Source organism: Budorcas taxicolor, chromosome 1 (assembly GCF_023091745.1).
Source record: "Budorcas taxicolor isolate Tak-1 chromosome 1, Takin1.1, whole genome shotgun sequence".
Lineage (NCBI taxonomy): Eukaryota > Metazoa > Chordata > Mammalia > Artiodactyla > Bovidae > Budorcas > Budorcas taxicolor.
Genome location: NC_068910.1, coordinates 136,842,311 through 136,860,374, shown reverse-complemented (window position 1 = coordinate 136,860,374; position 18,064 = coordinate 136,842,311). Strand labels below are relative to the sequence as shown.

General features: G+C 56.3%; 1 protein-coding gene across 1 annotated transcript in view; it reads right to left on the bottom strand.

Moving 5' to 3' along the window:
- The window catches only part of XXYLT1 (xyloside xylosyltransferase 1), a 178,780-nt gene that overhangs the window by 148,907 nt on the left and 11,809 nt on the right, over window positions 1–18,064 (bottom strand). Inside the window, exon 2 of the mRNA XM_052642338.1 lies at window positions 2,156–2,303. Within this exon, the coding sequence (XP_052498298.1) occupies window positions 2,156–2,303 (148 nt within the window). The remainder of the gene's footprint in view (window positions 1–2,155; window positions 2,304–18,064) is intronic.

The following is an 18,064-nucleotide window of genomic DNA, read 5'->3' as shown; positions in this document are numbered from 1 at the left end:
TGGGTCAGCACATCTCACACAGCACCATCCCCACCTCCTGACACTGGCCCCCCCAGGGCCCCTGGAGCACGTGGAGGGACACCTCCGATCTGACCTGCTGCACAGACAGCAAGACCCAGGCCACAGTCTCTTCTCTGCAGATGTGGGCCCAGGGACAGGGCCAGGCTACTGGGCAGCGCAGCGTCGGCGAGGCATACAGGAAGCACCCTGGGTCCCTAACCACAGTCATCGAGGCAGAGAATGGACCCTGGGTCCCTAATTCTTGTCATCTGCACTTAGAGTTCACAGCCTGGTCCTGACCAGCCCCTGGGTGCCCCAAAGCATGACCTGGCCTAGAGCTTAGCATATGATGGGCAGAGACCTACCAGCTGATGAGGGAGGAGGGGAAGGAGGAGGAGGCCTGCCTCCCCCCAGATCCCCTGATGTTCTTCATCACATCTTCTGTCACTGAGCTTCTCTCAAGGCCAATCTTGCGTCCTGCACAACAGGACTGGGCAGGCCCTCAAGGCCCATCTGGTCGAGAATCTCAAGTTGCTAGTTTAACCACAAAACCCTTTGACCAAATAGAATCCTGCTCCCAAGCCTGCTCTACACAGCGACCAAAATGGACTGTGAGGAGTGAGGCGCGGGTGGGAGAGAGAGGATAAGGGTAAGACCTCTCTTCTCTCTGCCCCCCAGAACTACAAAATCTCCTAGGACAATTCCTGGAAGCCTGGACTCTTCACTAGGTCAGCTCCTGCAATTCCAGGCGGGGACACTGAGGTCTCAGCAAAGGCACACGGGGTCAGCAGCACAGCTGGGACCAGCTCCTATATCTGTCTGCTCCCTGGAATCCAGGAGGGCAGGGCCATAGCTTCCTGCGGGCTGAGATGCCCACAGCACCTGCACAGGGTCTGCCCAGAGAGATCACACCTGCCCACCTGAGGGGAGAGGAGTGACTGCCAGTCACTCAACTCCTCGGTCAGCACACACGTGTGTGAGCTCCAGGGCTGTGGCGGACTCGGGGTGCTGCCGGAGCTGCACCTGGTCTCCCCACAGCATCACAAATGTCAGCTCTCCTCCCGCGCCCTTCAGGTGGGTGAGTCCCCTCTCTCTTTGGACCCGTACTCATGAAGCTCCCTGAGCCCTCGCCTGACAGCTAAGAGGACAGGCGGGTGCAGGAACTTGCCCCAGGGAGACAGTCTCAGCCAAGATGGATGGGCTAGATTCTCCTATGCTAGGACAACCTGCCAACAGGAACCCGGCCTCAGCCTCTGTCTCCTGAGTTCCTGCTTCACTAGGAATTCGGGCAGTGGTGCTCAGCTCCTCTCCCCCTCGGGGCTGCTGGGCAGGAGCAGTGACCTCCCAAGTGGCCAGGTTCACAGTTTGGAGAGCTGCTACCCCAAGATCCCAGAACTCCCCTCCTCACCCCTACAAAGCTCAGCTCATGGCTCACTGTGGCTAGAAATAGGAGTGGGCAGGGGGCAAGACCCAGGGCTCCAGAATCAATCATAGACTATTTGGAGGTGAAGAACCCAGAACCCTGGTATACCCCTCGAATGAGACCCCCAACCCCCTACAAGGCTTCTATTCCAAGGATAACCTGCCGGCGCTTCCACACAAGGCTGACCTATCACAGACCAGACAATCCACCTCTTCTGCCCCACAGGGACCAAAGCCCAGAAAATAATTGTGCATCAGAGTTTCAGAAAAAGTCCTCCTAAGCCATAATGTGCACTTCCAACATCTAGGTTTGATAAGTTAAGTCAGATAAGTACAGGCTCAAACCAGAAAGATCAGGATCACAGACTGAGATACAGTGTCATTTATTCCAACCTGCCATTTTACAGATAAGCAAACTGAGTCTCAGAGAGGTGTGTGTGCGCGAGGAGCAGAGTCAGGGCTGGAGCCCAGGTGCCCCAGCCCAGGGTGTCGGTCCTGCACAGCTCACACTGGGGACTCATGAGTGGGCCCTGGGAGCTGTGCAGCCCAGGGCCCTGCCCTGGAGTCTCTGCGCAGGGAGTGCTGTACACGGAGGGCTTGGCTGCCCCTGCCCTCTCCATCATGTGGAGTGGAGCTCTGTCTGCTCTCTGATACAGGGCACCAGCAGTACTGGAGCCAGGAAAACAGATGCAAAGTCACACGCCAGGGCCCACTGCCCCACTGCTCAGGTTACCTTTGGGCATGATCTGATGCATGGCCACTGAGAGGAAGAAGATGGAGTCGCTGTAGTAGGTCCCAGAGCCAGCACTGAAGTGCTTCTGCATAGCCTCCACGACAGGGAAGAGCTTGTCTGTCAGCACACCAACATCGTGGAAGACGACCTGCAGGAGGGCACAGGGAACGACAAGAGTGAGCACCCCAGGCGGGGACCCAGCACACACACGGGCCGTGGACAGGACAGATATGGCCTCTCCAGGGCCTACGAGAGAGGGACATGGAATCTCTAAGAGCTAAGGAAACGGGGAGCAATGGGGAGTCAGCAGAGTCCAGCAATGGGGATGGGGCACCAAGTGTGAGGGCGTGTAGGCAGACACGTGGGGCACAGTGGAAGAGGAGTGGGCGCCAGGGAACGGGAGCTGCCCCCAGTCTGCCTCTGGTTCTGCACTTCAAACTGTGCCACACTAGAGGAAGCCCTCTGCCCAGAGACTGGAAACCAAGTTAAAGGGTCTGGTCACAAAGTGAGGACCTTCAGCAAGTCTGGGGGCCTGGCACTGGCTCCAGCGTCACCTGGAGGCCACTACACGTGTTCTGCATCGCAGTCAGATATTCCACCTCCCTGCCAACAGTGTGACAGGGAGAGGGTCTGGCCACTAGAAAATGAAAAATGCCTGGAGATGCAGTCAACTCATCCATTGACTCAACTACCATTTCTTGAGTGTCCCAGACACTCTGGAGGTGCCGAGAGAGGTATCAGGAGAAACCAGGCACCACTTTCCTCAAAACACGTAGAGTCTAGAGAGGTCACCAGCGGCTCTGTCACAGGGCTCTGCAATTTATGAAACCCTCTCACACACACACAGATCCCCACCACAACCTGGCCTTCAGCAGGCAGACATCCAACTACAACTGAGAAAGTAGGTACTCAGAGACGTTACACTCGTCCAAGATCACAGCGCTCACAACTGCCAGAGCCAGAACTGAACCGTGGCCTCCAGACTCCAAGCCTCATGCTCTTTCGGCTCCACACAGCTCCTCTTTTCCAGTGACCCACAGAGGAAAACATCAGCAAGATCAGCAATCAGAGACAGGAGAGCCTCCTGAGTCAGCTTCCCTTGTTTGGCATTATTCCAGATGATCAGCCCATCCCACAGAGAGCCCCAGCCTCACATGAGACATAGATTACCATGCGCTCTGCTCACATGCATCTTGCAAGCCTTCCCTGTTGCTCGTGTGCCCCGCAACACCCAGCACATTCCACTGCAGACAAGAGGAGCTCAATAAACGCACCCAGGCCGGAGCCCAGATGTCCCTCTTCCTCCTCCTTCAATCCCCCCACGAGATCTGCAGATGACTTTCCACCTCCATCTTCCCTGGCAGCTAACAGGACAGGACGGGCCTGCGAGGTGGCCGCCACCTCGACTCCAGGGTCAAGGACCTGTCCGACCAGGGTGCCGACCGTGAAAGGAGGCGCCCCACGAGGCCCCTGTCTGGCTTGCTGACACTGTCAGCAGCCCTGCTGCAGGAGAAATGACAGATGTGGGCAGTGCCCGAGAAGGCCCCAAGCAGGTAGGCTCCGTTTCGTCACTTACCTCTGCCCTTTCCCTCCACCTGCCCAGGTTCCTCCCAGGCCAGCCCTCAGTGCCACCCGCCCAAGCCTGCAGCCCCGGAGCTGTCAGCGCTCAGACGGCCAGAACAAGCACGTCACAGCCCTGCAGCAGCCAGCTGTCCTGTCTGCTTCCCCTCCTTTAGGTTCTGCTTTTGGCCAGAAATCTGTTTTTGTCTTAACTCACTTAAGTGTTTCCTTTTTATTCTCAGATCCACTTAAATTTCTAAAACACTATTAAGCAAAAAAATCCTTTATACTGTGTTAGCCCTCATCATTCCCTATCTGTAAGCCTTTAAATTTTTTATCTCTTCATAAAAGTCTTTTTACAACTTCTTGTCATTTGTCTCCTAATGTGCTGTTTGCCTTTATCCTTTTTCTGACTTTTTTTTTTCCTTTGACTTTTTCCCCTTTCTGTGACCTCTCAACCTGGGATTCCCTGGTAGCTCAGCTAGTAGAGAATCCACCTGCAATGCAGGAGACCTGGGTTCCAGTCCTGGGTTGGGAAGATCCCCTGGAGAAGGGAGTGGCTACCCACTCCAGTATTCTGGCCTGGAGAATTCCACGGACTGTATAGTCCATGGGGTCACAAAGAGTCGGACACAACTGAACGACTTTCACTTTCTTTTCCAACCTGGGATGTGGAATCCAGACCAGTTCTGCTGTTTCTCAACACAGGTGCCAAACTCTGGCTTTGGCCTTGACAACCCCACACACATTGCTCCCCTGACATCCTGGCTGTACGGGGGCCACACACTCCACAGGCTTCCCCACCTCCTGTCTTGCGCCCTCCAAACCAGCCTCTGTTGTAATGCAAGACGAATTTTCCAAACATGAAAATTCATCTCTCTTCCTCTTTGGCTTCAAAACTTCCACTGGCTCCTCAGAGCCTTGGGTCACAGTCCAAATGCCCCAGCAAGGCCCCACACTAGTGGTTCCAGCTGCCTCTCAGCCCTCCCCTCCCTGGGCGCTGAGGGGAATTGAACCAGGCAGTCTCCACCCTGCCCGCCACACCTTGGTGTCCTGTGCCCTACGTGTTTGCCCCTGCTCTTTGCACTGTCTGGAACGACCTCTCCCAGCCACCATCTGCCAGGTAAACTCCAACCAGTCTTCTACTTCGGCTCAAACGCCCACTTCTGGCCTCCCCCACGGCTTCCCACAATGCGTCAGGCTGTCCTGAGCACCCTGTGTTACAAGGAGGGAGGCTCCACTTCCCCGTCTGTCTCCTCTGCAGGTCCTGCTTCTGCACTGGCTGGATGGGGCACTCCTGGAGGCCAGGATCTGGGGCTGCTCGGGGCCCTGGGAAAGCCCCAGGCCGTCAGGACAGGCTCGCTGAACTCAATAAGCTGCATTCTACCCAAGCTACTAGACCTCTCCGAGCCTCGAGTGGGCCTCAGTTTCTTCATGGATAACGCAGGAATGACAACGCCTCCCCTCCTATAAGGACCACCTGGGACAAGCAGATAAAGCACCTAGCTCAGGGGTTGCCACGCTTCACTTAATCCAAAGTGTTAGCATTCTGTACACGTGCACACACACAAACATGGCCCCTCCTTGGTCCCCTGAGCTTCCTCTGTGATAGCATACTACACACACACACACACACACACACACACACACACACACACACACGTACACACACACTCGGCCCCTCCTTGGTCCCCTGAACTCCCTCTGCTCACAGATCAGCCTTCACTCATGAGCCAGCTTTTCCCTCTGAGCCTCATTACAGCTCTAACAACAGCTAAAAACTGGAATTTGACAAGAAGCTGGAAGCTGACAAGAGGGCCCTCAGAAATGGAAGCCTCTGCATTCATTAAAAAGGAAGAGAAAAAAATGGATGTGTACCCACACACACTCAGAACAGGGTCCACCACAGCCAAGCCATGGGGGAGAGACAGCGAGCAGCAGCCAGCTCCCTCCCCTCCCCAGGCCCCCGTCTCACCCCAAAGCTTCCCAGGAGACAATTACATCCCATCAGCATTAATAGATTTACGAGGACAAACTGTACTGGGTACGTTGTTCCAAACGCTGTACGGAGGAGCCTGCTCCAATGAATATTTCATATAATAAATCTACTTAAAGATAAATTAATATGTTCCATGGAATACACTTTCTGCAGCAAGAAGCAAAGCACAGACACTGCAAGCAGGAATCAAAGCACCAGGCCTGCTGGTATCTCAAACAGGTTTGTAAACTGTGGTCTCCTGAGGGCGGGCTTAGAGTCTGGCACTCTCTGAAGCCCCCCAGCCCACCCAGGGGCTAGTGCCTGGCAGCGGTGATCAAAGCAAGAGTGATGGAGAGAGAAAAAAAAAAGGAGGGGGAGGGACAGAGAACATGCTCCCCTCCTGCTATCCCTCCCTCTGCCCCTCCTTTTCAGATCCCCCACTTCAGGGGCCACAGGAAGAAATACCACATAACCCAGAAACCCAGGGCCACAAGGTGACTCCCATACTGAAGGCAGCTGACCCATGAGAAGATCCAAGGTGACGGTTTACAGCAACTGACTATAATTTTTTAAGAGATGTAGGTTAAAAAGCCAAATCTTATGTGCAACTTTTATTAACTTATGTATGTGAAAGTGAAGTCGCTCAGTTGTGTCCGACTCTTTACAACCCCATGGACTGTAGCCCACCAGGCTTCTCGGTCCATGGGATTTTCCAGGCGTGAATACTGGAATGGGTTGCCATTTCCTTCTCCAGGGGATCTTCCTGACCCAGGGATCAAACCCGGGTCTCCCGCATTGTAGGCAGACACTTCACCATCTGAGCTACCAGGGGAGCCCACTTTATGTATACATATTTTAAATTATAAAAATCTTATTCATGATTATTTCCATCTACTACACACCTTACAAACTGAATTTTTTCAAACCCTTCATGTGGTCCTCAACAGGAACGTCTTCACCAACCCCCAAGTCAAGTTGAGTCATTCAGAGCAGTTTTCCAGAACACATCATCCAATCATCCATTCAAGATGTTTCAGATACAGCCCCTTATAAATCTGTGTGGGATATTGTCACCGGAAATGGCATCTATCCCAACCCTGGAGAACCTATGTCCATACCATTAAGGCAGTTGGTTTTTTTCACCAGCCTATAACCAGATATCTGTAGCCACTTTAAAAGAATCCCTTATATCAATATTCCACATTTATAATTATGAGATCAAAATCCCAGAAACAGTGGCTAAATCTGTGTTAAATTTCTCAGCTTCCTTTTACCTTTAATGAAGTCTGTCCAGAGAATTCTAGGAGCACCCACATTCAGTAATTAATGCTTCAGGCTAAGGTGGTCTCAAGCTGTACTTTGTTGTTCAAAATAAAGCATGTAACCGAGAGAGTGCCACGTCAAACGAGAGACTGAAAAGACATCTCTCTTGCAAAGGACAGCCTGGGGATGAGGTAGAGGGGACGTTTGCATCATATCCATTACACACAACACCTTCTCCACACCTTCTCCAACATGGGGAGGCCAAAGCACCCAGAACGGCACAGCCTGGTGACAGGCAGGAGTAGATGTCCGGCCCCAGGCTCACTGGCACAGACAGGCCTGAAGAGCCAGACCACCGCTCCACTAAATGTCCACTGGGGACAGAGCCATGCCAAGCCGTAGCTCAGCCTGGAAGAGAAAACTCGTGTGTCACTCGGCACACCCACTAGGAATCAGGTCACACACAGCTTTTGGAGCCAAGAAGGGAGGTGGTGGGGCGGGCCCTGTGCCCAGGGAGACGCCAGGCTTCCAGGAAACGCCAAGGCCTGTCTGCAGGGCGGCAGGCACAGGGCCACCAGTGATGGCCATGTCACCTCCCTAGGCCCAGCTGTCCCTGGAGGAGCTGCCGGAGGGCAGAGCGACGCACAGCACTCCGGGAAGTCTGCTCTCATTGCGGGATCCAGGCACTACAGGAACGGCCAACAGGCACCCACTTCTCCCAGGGGCCTCCCAGAGAACTGGGCAGGACAGCTGTGGTGCCAGCTTCTGGACTTGACAGGAGAGAGCCCACGACAGCTACTGCCCTGCTCCGTGGGCACCAGTCTGGGGTGGAATCTCATGTGTGCTGGAGTGCCCAGCCGGGTCTGCGGGCAGTTGTGGGATCAGATGCTAAGTCCACACTTCATCACCTGGCAACCCCCGTCAAAACCCCAAACCTGCCCCATCTGAAAATGGGAGAGAATCATGCTGCCAGTCTCCAGGAATGCAATAGGAACTCAGTAAAGGACAGCTGATCTTATCACCCTGTTCTATGAGTGCTCAAATGCCTTTCCCAGGCAAAAATACCTTGATTTGATACAAAAAATACCTTCTGTAATAAACAGCCCAAGTCACGATACAGCAATAATCGGAGCTGCCTGGCTCTGCAGCACTCCAACTGCATGAGGGCCGAGTGGGTCCCCCCATAGGCTGGTCAGCTCCCACCAGTGTGATCCTAGTTTGGGTGATCTTAGTAATCCATTCCAACAAAAGCTGGAGGGAAATGATTCCCGGGGGGGGGGGGGGGGGGGATTGTTTTCTCAAGGACATCAATGATGAATGTGAAAACACGATGAATATTTTTAGGATGGAAAGAAAAATCTGCTAACAGACTGGCAGCCTTTCAATCCCACAGACATGCCAGCACATTTACTCTTCAGGGCCTTCGCACCAGTGGTTCCCTCTGCTCACAATGCTCTCCCTTAGAGTCAACCACAGCTATGTCCTTCCAGCTCTTCCGGTGCCAGTTCGCATGTCACCTCCTGAGAGTTTCCCAACCAAAACGGAAGCTACCCCCCCCACTCCACCCCACTGCACTCCTGGCTATTTATTCAATTACCAGACTTATTTTCTCCAGAGCACAGATTACCACCTCAGCAGAGATTGGCCACATTCCAGTTCTCCAAAACCTCAGTCGACCAGAACAGGACAGAACGAGGAGAAAATAGAATGTAAGAGGGACGAGGTGGCAAACAGTGGGGAGGAGCTGAAGGATCTGTGGGCTTCTGCTCAGGGGCGAGGCTGTGGGGAACTCATACCACCTTCCACACATGCTGGTCATTCTCCCCAGTCCCACCCTCTCCCCCGCTCAGGTTCCCACCTCGTTCCATTTTCTTGCCTGTAATGGCACAAGGATAAATGGTTACAATAAACCTCCTCCCTCTTTGAGACGTCAATTGTCTGTAGACTCAGGAGGGCTTCCCTGGTGGCTCGGATGGTATAGCATTTGCCTGCAATGCAGGAGACCCAGGTTCGATCCCTGGTTTGGGAGGATCCCCTGGAGAAGGGAATGGCTACCCACTTCAGTAATCTTGCCTGGAGAATTCCATGGACAGAGGTGCCTGGCAGGCTACAGTCCACGGGGTCACGAAGAGAGGGACATGACTGAGCGACTGACACTTTTCAGGAGCCCAACAAGAAATCAAGGAAGAGCAGCCTGTCATGTCTGGAGGAGAATGGGCCCCAGGCTCAGGAACTGGAGCCAGCCCCTCTGGGTGGCCAGCTGATGGCACCAGCTTGGATTCCCCCTTGCCCAGGAGAATGGGCCCTGGGCTCAGGAACTAGAGCCAGCCCCTCTGGATGCCCCTCTGGGGCACCAATTTGGATTCCCCCTTGCCCATCCTCACCTCCTTACCCCCAGTAGTAGGAGGGTCCTGGGCAAGGAGATGATGAGATGAAGACCTGGTTACAGAGGTTACACATGCGAAGATATGCAAAAAAAAGCTTGTCTGTCTTGTACGTGCTCTGCTCTCAGACATCCAAACACCTGGGCCTTCCAAGTGGATTTCCAGGATGACCGCCAGGGGTCACGGCAAGTCACAGGGACGGAGGGTGAGGAAGGACCCAAGAAAGACCACACACTGAGAGGAGGGGAGAGAGACAGAGAAGTGGGCCCAGACACCCCTCCAGGGCGATGCCGAAGGCAAAAGGGGTGGGAGGAGGTCTGCACATGTCCATGACCAGCTAGCAGTGCCATCACACAGGTCACATGCCCGTGCAGATATCACAACACAGCTGTGGGGCCCCTGAGCACAAACCTGTGATTTCTGCAGTGCAGTCCATCCCATGCCCACAGCGCCACGGCCAGCCCCACCACCTGCCGCCCTGCCTCCCGCTCCCAGGGCCCATCTTTCAGCCCTGAGCAGTCATTCTTGCAGGCAGCTGGTCACTCCCTATCTTTTCCAGCACTTACTAAAGAATTTGTTTAGTGAGCTCAAATAATCTGTACACAGTGGGTATAATCATTCCTTAATTCACTTCTTTTATAAATTATGAGGTTTGGGTTGTTTTCATTTAACACTGAATTTTCCTAACAGTAGGATCGTTTTCTACAAAATAAGCAAAAGAAAAAGCATGAGAGAGAAGGGACAGAAGGAGCGCGGGAAGGAGGGCAGTGACCCTGCAGTGCGTGTGTGTGCTCAGTCGTATCTGACCCTTGTGACCCCATGGAGTGTAACTTGCCAGACACCTCTTTCCCAGGCAAGAACACTGGAGTGGGTTGCCATTTCCTTCTCCAGGGGATCCTCCCGACCCAGGGATCAAACCCCCATCTCTTGTGTCTCCTTGCATTGGCAGGCAGGTTCTCTACCACAGAGCCACCTCGGAAGCCCCAGGGACCCTGTGGTAGCAAAAGGTCTGCTTTGTGAAATCTTAGGGTAAGCGCCCCAGCTCGCCCACCTGCCAAGGAGTCGGCCGGCTGTAGGGCTGTCCGGTCTTATTCACCAGATCCCCTGACTTCTTTTTTGTGTGGCCATCTCCCATGACCTGTGACCTCCCAAAGAACACTGCTGTTTTACATGAGTGACACCTAAGGGACGCACTGAGCCAGCTTCCTGTCTCCATCGAGCAGGCAGGAAGGTGGCCTTAGCCAGGTCTCCCACACCCCCCCTCAGACCACATGACCCCCCCTCCCCTCCTGGCTCTCTGGGGTGGGGACACAGTGGGCGCCCAAGAGCACCGCGGCCCCCGGAGCACGCAGCTGAGCTCCGTGCAGCCAGGACAGTGTCCGTCATCTCCCGGTGCTCCCCGAGATGTGGCACCAGTTCCAGAGGGGACAAACAGGACTTCCGAAGGAGCACAGAGACCAGCCACTTTAATGCTCATAGACTTACTTTGATATGTAAAACACTGCAAAAATTAAAACACTTTAGAACTATGATTTCACAGATATCACCACCTAACGAGAGGCTAAGAGGAAAAAACGTGAGTCGATTTAAAATACATATTAAGCAGCTAATGCTGCAGGCAGTTCTAGGATATTGGCAAAAACCGTGAAGGAAACAGTCACGTGAAGGAAACAGTCAATGGCCTGACTCTGGGGACTCTGCTCGCGTCCACTGCCTCCATCTGAGGGTGAGGTGATGTGTTTAAAATGCCAAGCGCAGTACTGGCGGCCAGGAGGCAGCCACGGGCTGAGTCCCTGCCTCCCCAAGGTCACACATGCTGGCATCAGGAGCCTGTGCACTGAGTCCCCGCCTTAACCTCAAGCTAAGACAGTCCCCCCGCCATGCCCCATTCCCAGCACTGCTCTGCGCCCTGCCACACGAGCAACCAGCACCTGCTCACCGTGGGGCCACAAAGGGACAAAACCAAGCAAGGGTCAGGAAGCAACGTGGACAGCCATGAGTCCATCAACACCATGCCCCTGATGAAGGAGGTGGCCACAGCTGCTTGGAGAGGTGAAGTCACCCGTCCCAGGGGATATGGTGGACAGTGGCCAAGGCCCAGCTGTGAGCCCAGGCTGTTCTGATTCCAGAATGGCAACCACCCCCAAGGCCTGCCCTCATTCCACTTTTCTTATTTTCTCCCCTTGCCAAGGGCAGAGTCCCACCGAGTGAGAAAGAGGTGTCTGGCAAGTTACACTCCACGGGGAGGCAAGGCGTCGGATGCCACTGAGCGACTGAGCGCACGCTCCAAGGTCACTGCTCTCCTTCCCGCTCTCCTTCTGTCCCTTCTTTCTCTCTCATGCTTTTTCTTTCACTTATTTTGTAGAAAACTGGATCCTACTATTAGGAAAATTCAGTGTTGAATGAAAACACCACAACCCCAGCTCCGCTGGAGAGGCGCAGGTCGTTGACGGCCCCCTCGAGGCCCCAGGCCCACGTCTGAATTAACTCTAGTGTAGAGAGAACCTTCTCCTGGATGGGCCCAGCATCCCTCCCCTGCACGTGACAGCCCCCCAGCTTCCGCCTACTCAGGCCAGCATCCTCTCTCTGGCCTCCTGCTCACAGGTCTCCTCTTCACGTGGTCCACACAGCAGCCAGAGTGACCCTTCTCTGCTCAAAACCCAGAAGCGGCCCCTCCCGTCACTCCGACAAAGCCAGAGCTCTCATGGGCCTCCCGCGAGGCCTGCCCCATTCCTGCCACGTCCCCCGACCCCAGCGATGTCACTGCAGCCCACGGCCCCTGTCTGCTGCTCCTCAAACCACCAGGCACCCAGACGCTCTCCCAGCCCCCTCACTCCGCCAGGTCTCTGGCCCAATGCCACCTTCTCGGGGACAGAGCCCCCGCTTTCCACCTAGAGACTGTGACAGCCCTGCAGCCCCCTCATCCTGCTAAACCTCCTAACTCACCTGCGAGGAGGCGGTACAATGTACTCATCTGCTTCTCAAGGAACAACCAAGAGATGAAACGAACCCCGCCCCGTTTCGAGCCCCTATTGCCCAGTGTTCCAGGCAGCAAGGCAGACAAGCATCACTGGCTCCTTCAGTCCTCTTCCTCCCAGAAGGTCTGCTCCACGAGGGCAGGGCTCTGACTCTGCCTCTCTTCACGGACACGCCCGTGTGCATCAGCGTCCTGGGACAGAGCAGGCACTCCCAGGCACAGCAAATACTGGCTCCGCGGGGATTTCACACGGCAGCTACGCCACCTGGGCTCACACAGGCCTCACAGGGAAAGCAGCGCCCCTCTGCCTCTGGAGGTGAGGTCCCCCAGGGCCAGCCGCGCACCTTGGCTTCCCCTCTGTCACCACTCAGCTGCTCTGGCCTTAAGCCCTGGAATTTGAGGCCCTTCCCTCAAGCTGTACGAGCGCACAGACTGTTCCACGGAGGGCACAGCCAGGTACTGGTGAGGGCCAGGCCTCTGCCGCCCTGCAAGGCAGCACCCAGCCTCCACCCTGACCTGCCAGTTGCTGCAGCTCAGGCCCACAGCTGTGCCCACGACAGTGGGGACCCCTCTGCAAGTCACAAAATCCAAAGTGGGTGAGCAACACGGGCAGAGCCAAGAGCCTATATCAGAGTCACTGATTCAAGCCCTCACGTCTCAGAGAGGGACAGTGAGACCCAAAGAGGGGTGTGGCGGTCTCCCCCCATTACATGGCCCATGGCAGCCAGTCCCAAAGCCAAGCCCCCCGGCCCCTGAGACAGAGGTGCTGCACCTGCAGCTGGAGGTACCTCCTCTAAGAGACTCGGAAAACGCTGGGGAAGAGCAGGTCAGGTCTCCACTCGACCAGAAGGCTTGCAGCGGCACCGAGAACACTCGAGTCTGCCCGCAAAGCTGCCCTCAGGTCTCCACTTCCAGAAACAAAGGCAGCCAGACCCACCCAGGAAAGGGAGTCCACACCGGGTCCTTGGCAGAACTCGGAGCGGGCGGGAAACCACCGCACCAGGGAAGCACTGAGCAGCATCCGGGAAGGTGCACAGACCCCCAGACCAGGGAAGACCCTTCCAGGTGTGAAGAGTGGAGAAGCTCAAGCTCATCTCTGTGTACAGATGGTCACCCAAATGGTCACAGCAGCGATGTTTGTGATGACAAAAAGTGGGAGCAACCTCACACCCCCGAAGGCCCAGGACTCTTGATTCCTCAGAGCTGAATACTCTCATGGGGCTGCAAGAAAACTCCCATGTTTCCAGGCTCTAACAGATCCCCCAAAGACTTCCGGAAATCCCTTCCAGATGCTGAGCACATCACAGAACAGGGCTGGATGTCAACAGCTCCTGAGAACAGGCAGTGAGACAGCAAGATCCTATTTCACCTCCTAGACCAGGGACTTGAGACAGAGCTTTCCCCGTGGTAAAGAGGAACGCTTTCATTCCACATTTGCTCTCAAAAGTCATGCGACCCTCTGAGAGCCATATCAATGACCAACTTCAGTTGCTCGCATTTCTGGCCAAAGCAAAAGATGCTCAAGGAGTCAGAAGAACAGAAAACTAAACACAACTGACCCCCTAACACCTCACTTCCTCTGATAACACTGCTCACCTCACTCTGTGTAACATCCCAGCCCCCGCTGCCAAAGGGGTCACTAACCAGGCTGGTTTTAAACAGGAACCCATGGAAGTGAGACTCTCAAACAAGCTCACACCAGGGAGCCCTGTCCACTGTGGACTGCAGGTGACCTGTGCCCCCGAGGCTGGCAGCAAGTAGCTGGGTACCCACGCCCCGTCCATTCATTGCCTGCTCCTGGCTGAGTGACCCACAGCACAGCCAGACCCTGAGTGGATGGGCGATCAGGGATCTGAAACTTTGGCCGTGTCTCAGGTGTCAGCACTGCCCACCCCTGGGGACCAGGACCAAAGTCTCACTCCACACTGGCCACAAGTTAAACTCATCTTAACACAGATCAGCAGCAGCCAAAATCGCCAGCAGCTTGCCCTGCCAACCATAGGGCACAGATCCACCTCCCTCCAGAGTGAGATCTTCCCACGAGCTGCTCTCGTGAGCAGAAAGCTTGTCCCTCCCCTCCTGTGAGAGGGGTGGGGGTCACAGGGGGATAAGGCAGCTCGGCAGGTCCCATGGCTCAGTCACCCTCTCGCTCAGTACCTACACCGAACATAATAAAAGTGTGCAGCCCAGGCCACCTCTGTGCCAAACCTGGCTGTTTTGTAAGACAAACCTGAGCATCCAGGCAGCCAGCCTGCACAGCCCAGGCCGGGGCATGGCCACCTACACCAGGATCTGACCTGGGACACATGATGGGCAGGTGCAGACCAGCGAGGCAGGGCATGAGGGGGTTTCCAGGGGGCGGACCCTGACAGCGTACTGCCGCTGGGGGGCAGGAGGCAGACCTGGATGGGCTTCATGGAGGAGGGGGCCCCCGTGCCTCAGGTCCACCGCAGACCCCTAGTCCACCGTACTGGTCACACACGGGTCCTCTAGACACCGTAAGTCATGTCATTTCATCCCCACAACAACATGTTGAGGAGGGGTGCAGTGCCGTGCCCCTGTGCGGGTGAGGAAGTTGCTCGGAGAAGGCAGACCACTCCCCACTGCCTCTCAGAGGGGTCATGTGGACCTGGGGCCCTCCCAGGCCTGCCTGAATCCCACGCCACACTCATCTGAGAAGCTCCTGCCCACCCCTGTGCCAGGCTGCACCCGGAGTGGGGAGAACCAACGCGGAGCCCGCCTCCAGGGCCTCTCACCTGGTGGCCTCACCAGCGCTGCAGGCAGCAGGGGAGGACAGAGGCACCACCGAGACCGGCTCAGGCAACAGGGCTCCGGCCAGGGTGGACTCTCCAAGTGGGCCAGGTAGATGGTAACTCAGAGAGCTTCCAGAGTGCCCACTGCGTCACGACGTCAGCTCCCACAGCGGGGAGCCTGCTCCGTGGTACCCAGAGACCCTGTACACAGCAGCGCTGGGCTTGACAGGGTGCAGACTCGGGTGGGGGACAGCAGTGGGGTCCTATCAGCCGCACCCCCCAACACACACACACACACTCAGCCTCCCTCCACGCACTCTCACAGACACACACTCACACACACTCACTCTCATAGGCTCAGCCCCCTTACACACACACACGCACGCATGCACAGCCCCCCTCCACACACTCACAGGCTCAGCCCTCCTCCTTACACACACACACTTACACATGCTCAGTGACAGATACACACTCACAGAGGCTCAGTCCCCCCTACACACACACACACTTACACAAGCTCAGCCCCCCTCCACACACTCTCTCACACACACACACTCACACAGGCTCAGCCCCATCCCACCACACACACACACACACTCAGCACCCCCTCCACACACTCACACAAGCTCAGCCCCTCTTCACACACACACACATTCAGCACCCCCTCCACACACACGCACACAGGCTCAGCCCCACCCCACCCCACCCCCACACACACACACACTCAGCACCCCCTCCACACACACAGGCTCAGCCCCCCTCCAAACACTATCACACAGGCTCAGCCTGCCTCGGGGCCTCATGTAGGCCGGCCACGGGACAGTGGGAGCCTCTCTGAAGGCCCTGGGGCCTGCATCTGAGGAGGCCCCATCAGCTGGAATCTGGAGTAGCTGCTCAGTAGATCGGGCAGAGAGGCCATTCAACATACACAAAACACAAGCAGTCACAGGTGGGTGAGATCTGATGACTGCCTCAGGCTAAGGACACACACAGAGACTAGCACGGCCCAGGAATTGCTTCAGAACAAACAGAACGGACAGCAGGCAGGGAGTCAGCATGGGAAGGAAAGCGGGTCCCAGACCGCTGTCCGCTGACCGCTGTGTGGCCTTGAGCCATCACTCGGCCTCTCTGGGCCCATTTCCTCACAAGTTAACAGAAGGGGACAGGACTTCGCGGCCTTTCCAGCTGCCTCCAGCCCTGACCTCTTGGACGTGCTGCCACAAGAGGGAAGTGGGGTTCCAAACAACACACCAAACACCCCACATCCTCAACAGGGCCCCCCCAGCTGGTTCTCAGGGCAGAACTTGGAGGAGGAATGAGACCCACCGCGAGCAGGTTGAGGGGACCTGCCACCTCACAGCACCCGGTGACGAGGGGAAGAGGCCACGTGTGTGAGGCCCCAGCGAGCAGAGGGCACCATGGGGACCCTCCTGCGGGGACACCAGCTCTCCTACAGCACCCCCTGTTTGGAGGGCCTGGAACGAAGCCCCAGAGCAGACATCACAGGGCTTAGCACCCAGAGCTCACCAGCCGGAAAGGTCGGCTCCCATCCCGGCTCCACGCCTCAGAGCCCAAGCTCTGAACCTGCTTTGGGCTCGGGATCCTCACCTGCGAAACCTCTTCCTCGGGGAGAAGCCCTCCCTCCTCCCAGGACTGAGGAAGAGAACGAAGATGGAGTCCAGCAGCGGCCCGCCACTCAACTGACACCACCTGTGCGAGACCCGAAGGAGCTTCCACACCCCGTCCCCTGGCTCGAGGTGCAGCCTGGCTCGCGACAGTGGCCAGGAAATCAACCAGTATCTCCCAGAGGAGCAAAGGAGAATCGGCGAGCAGGACCTGGGGGGGTGACCCCAGAAAGAGATGACCGACGGCGTCAAGTCTCCCCCAGTCTCCCATTCTCCCACTCAGGAAAAGCCTGAAAAGGACACGTTTCACAACTTCCTGCGTCCAGTTTCAACATGCCAGTAAGAAGCTGTGGATATCACTCAGGGATAGCATGCGCCTGCCCATCTCACAGATGAGAAATTGAGGCTCAGGGACATTGGAAGCCTTGCCAGTGGAAGCTGGGGTCAGGGAGAGCCCTAGGACCCAGGATCAGGCTCCCTGGGCAGAACTCGGAGAGAAAGCCGATGGGCAGGGGCTGGGCGGCTTACCAGAGAGGCTCCAGGCTCACCCACTGGGGGCTCTGGGCAGGCCAAGCAGCCACTGCCGCCCCCTGCCCTTGCCTGCATAAGGGGAGAGAGAGGCCAATCCCTCCCACCTCCTCCAGACCAGCAACAGCAGCCCTGCATAGTAACACACCGGGAGAGTTCTGAAACCCAGGAAGACGTCTCCAACATACACCGGATCTGCCCGGCTGGCTTCAGATCGGACACCTTCCTGTCTGGACGACCAGCATAAAAAGGTACGAGGAAGACGTCATCTAGATCAAGAGGCCTCTCTGGATGCCAGGGACCAACACTATCCCCACCCATGTCCTCCGTGCGGGAACACGCGCACAGGATAGCTAGGAGCGGGGCACTCGGCCGACCACCTGTGCCCGCCCGGCAGGCTCTTGCTGGGTCGGACCCCACACCGGGCCCTGTGCTACACCATGTCCTGAGACCTGGGAGGAAAGAAGACAGCCCGGCCCCCAGGAGTACTTGCCCAGGGGCCAACTTCAGCACAGCGCCACTTGGAGAGGGGGGCCAACACAGGGTGGGGTGGTCAGGAACAGCCTCTCCTCATCATCGGCATCCAGCTGAGCCTAATCTTGAAGGGTGAAAAGACTTAACCAGATAAAGGGCGGGCTGGGCGTTCAGGAGAGGAAGCACCTGAGCAAAGTCCCAGAGGCTCGATGGGGATCCCGCGACTCCAGGCAGCTCGGTGAGCGCAGCTACACGGCAGCCACCAGCACCGCGGGGGTGGGCCTCACAGGCCCGGCGGCTCCCACTGCCCCATCTTCTGATCATGACTCTCCTGCCAGGTACAGGACACAAGCCAGTCTGCTGCCCC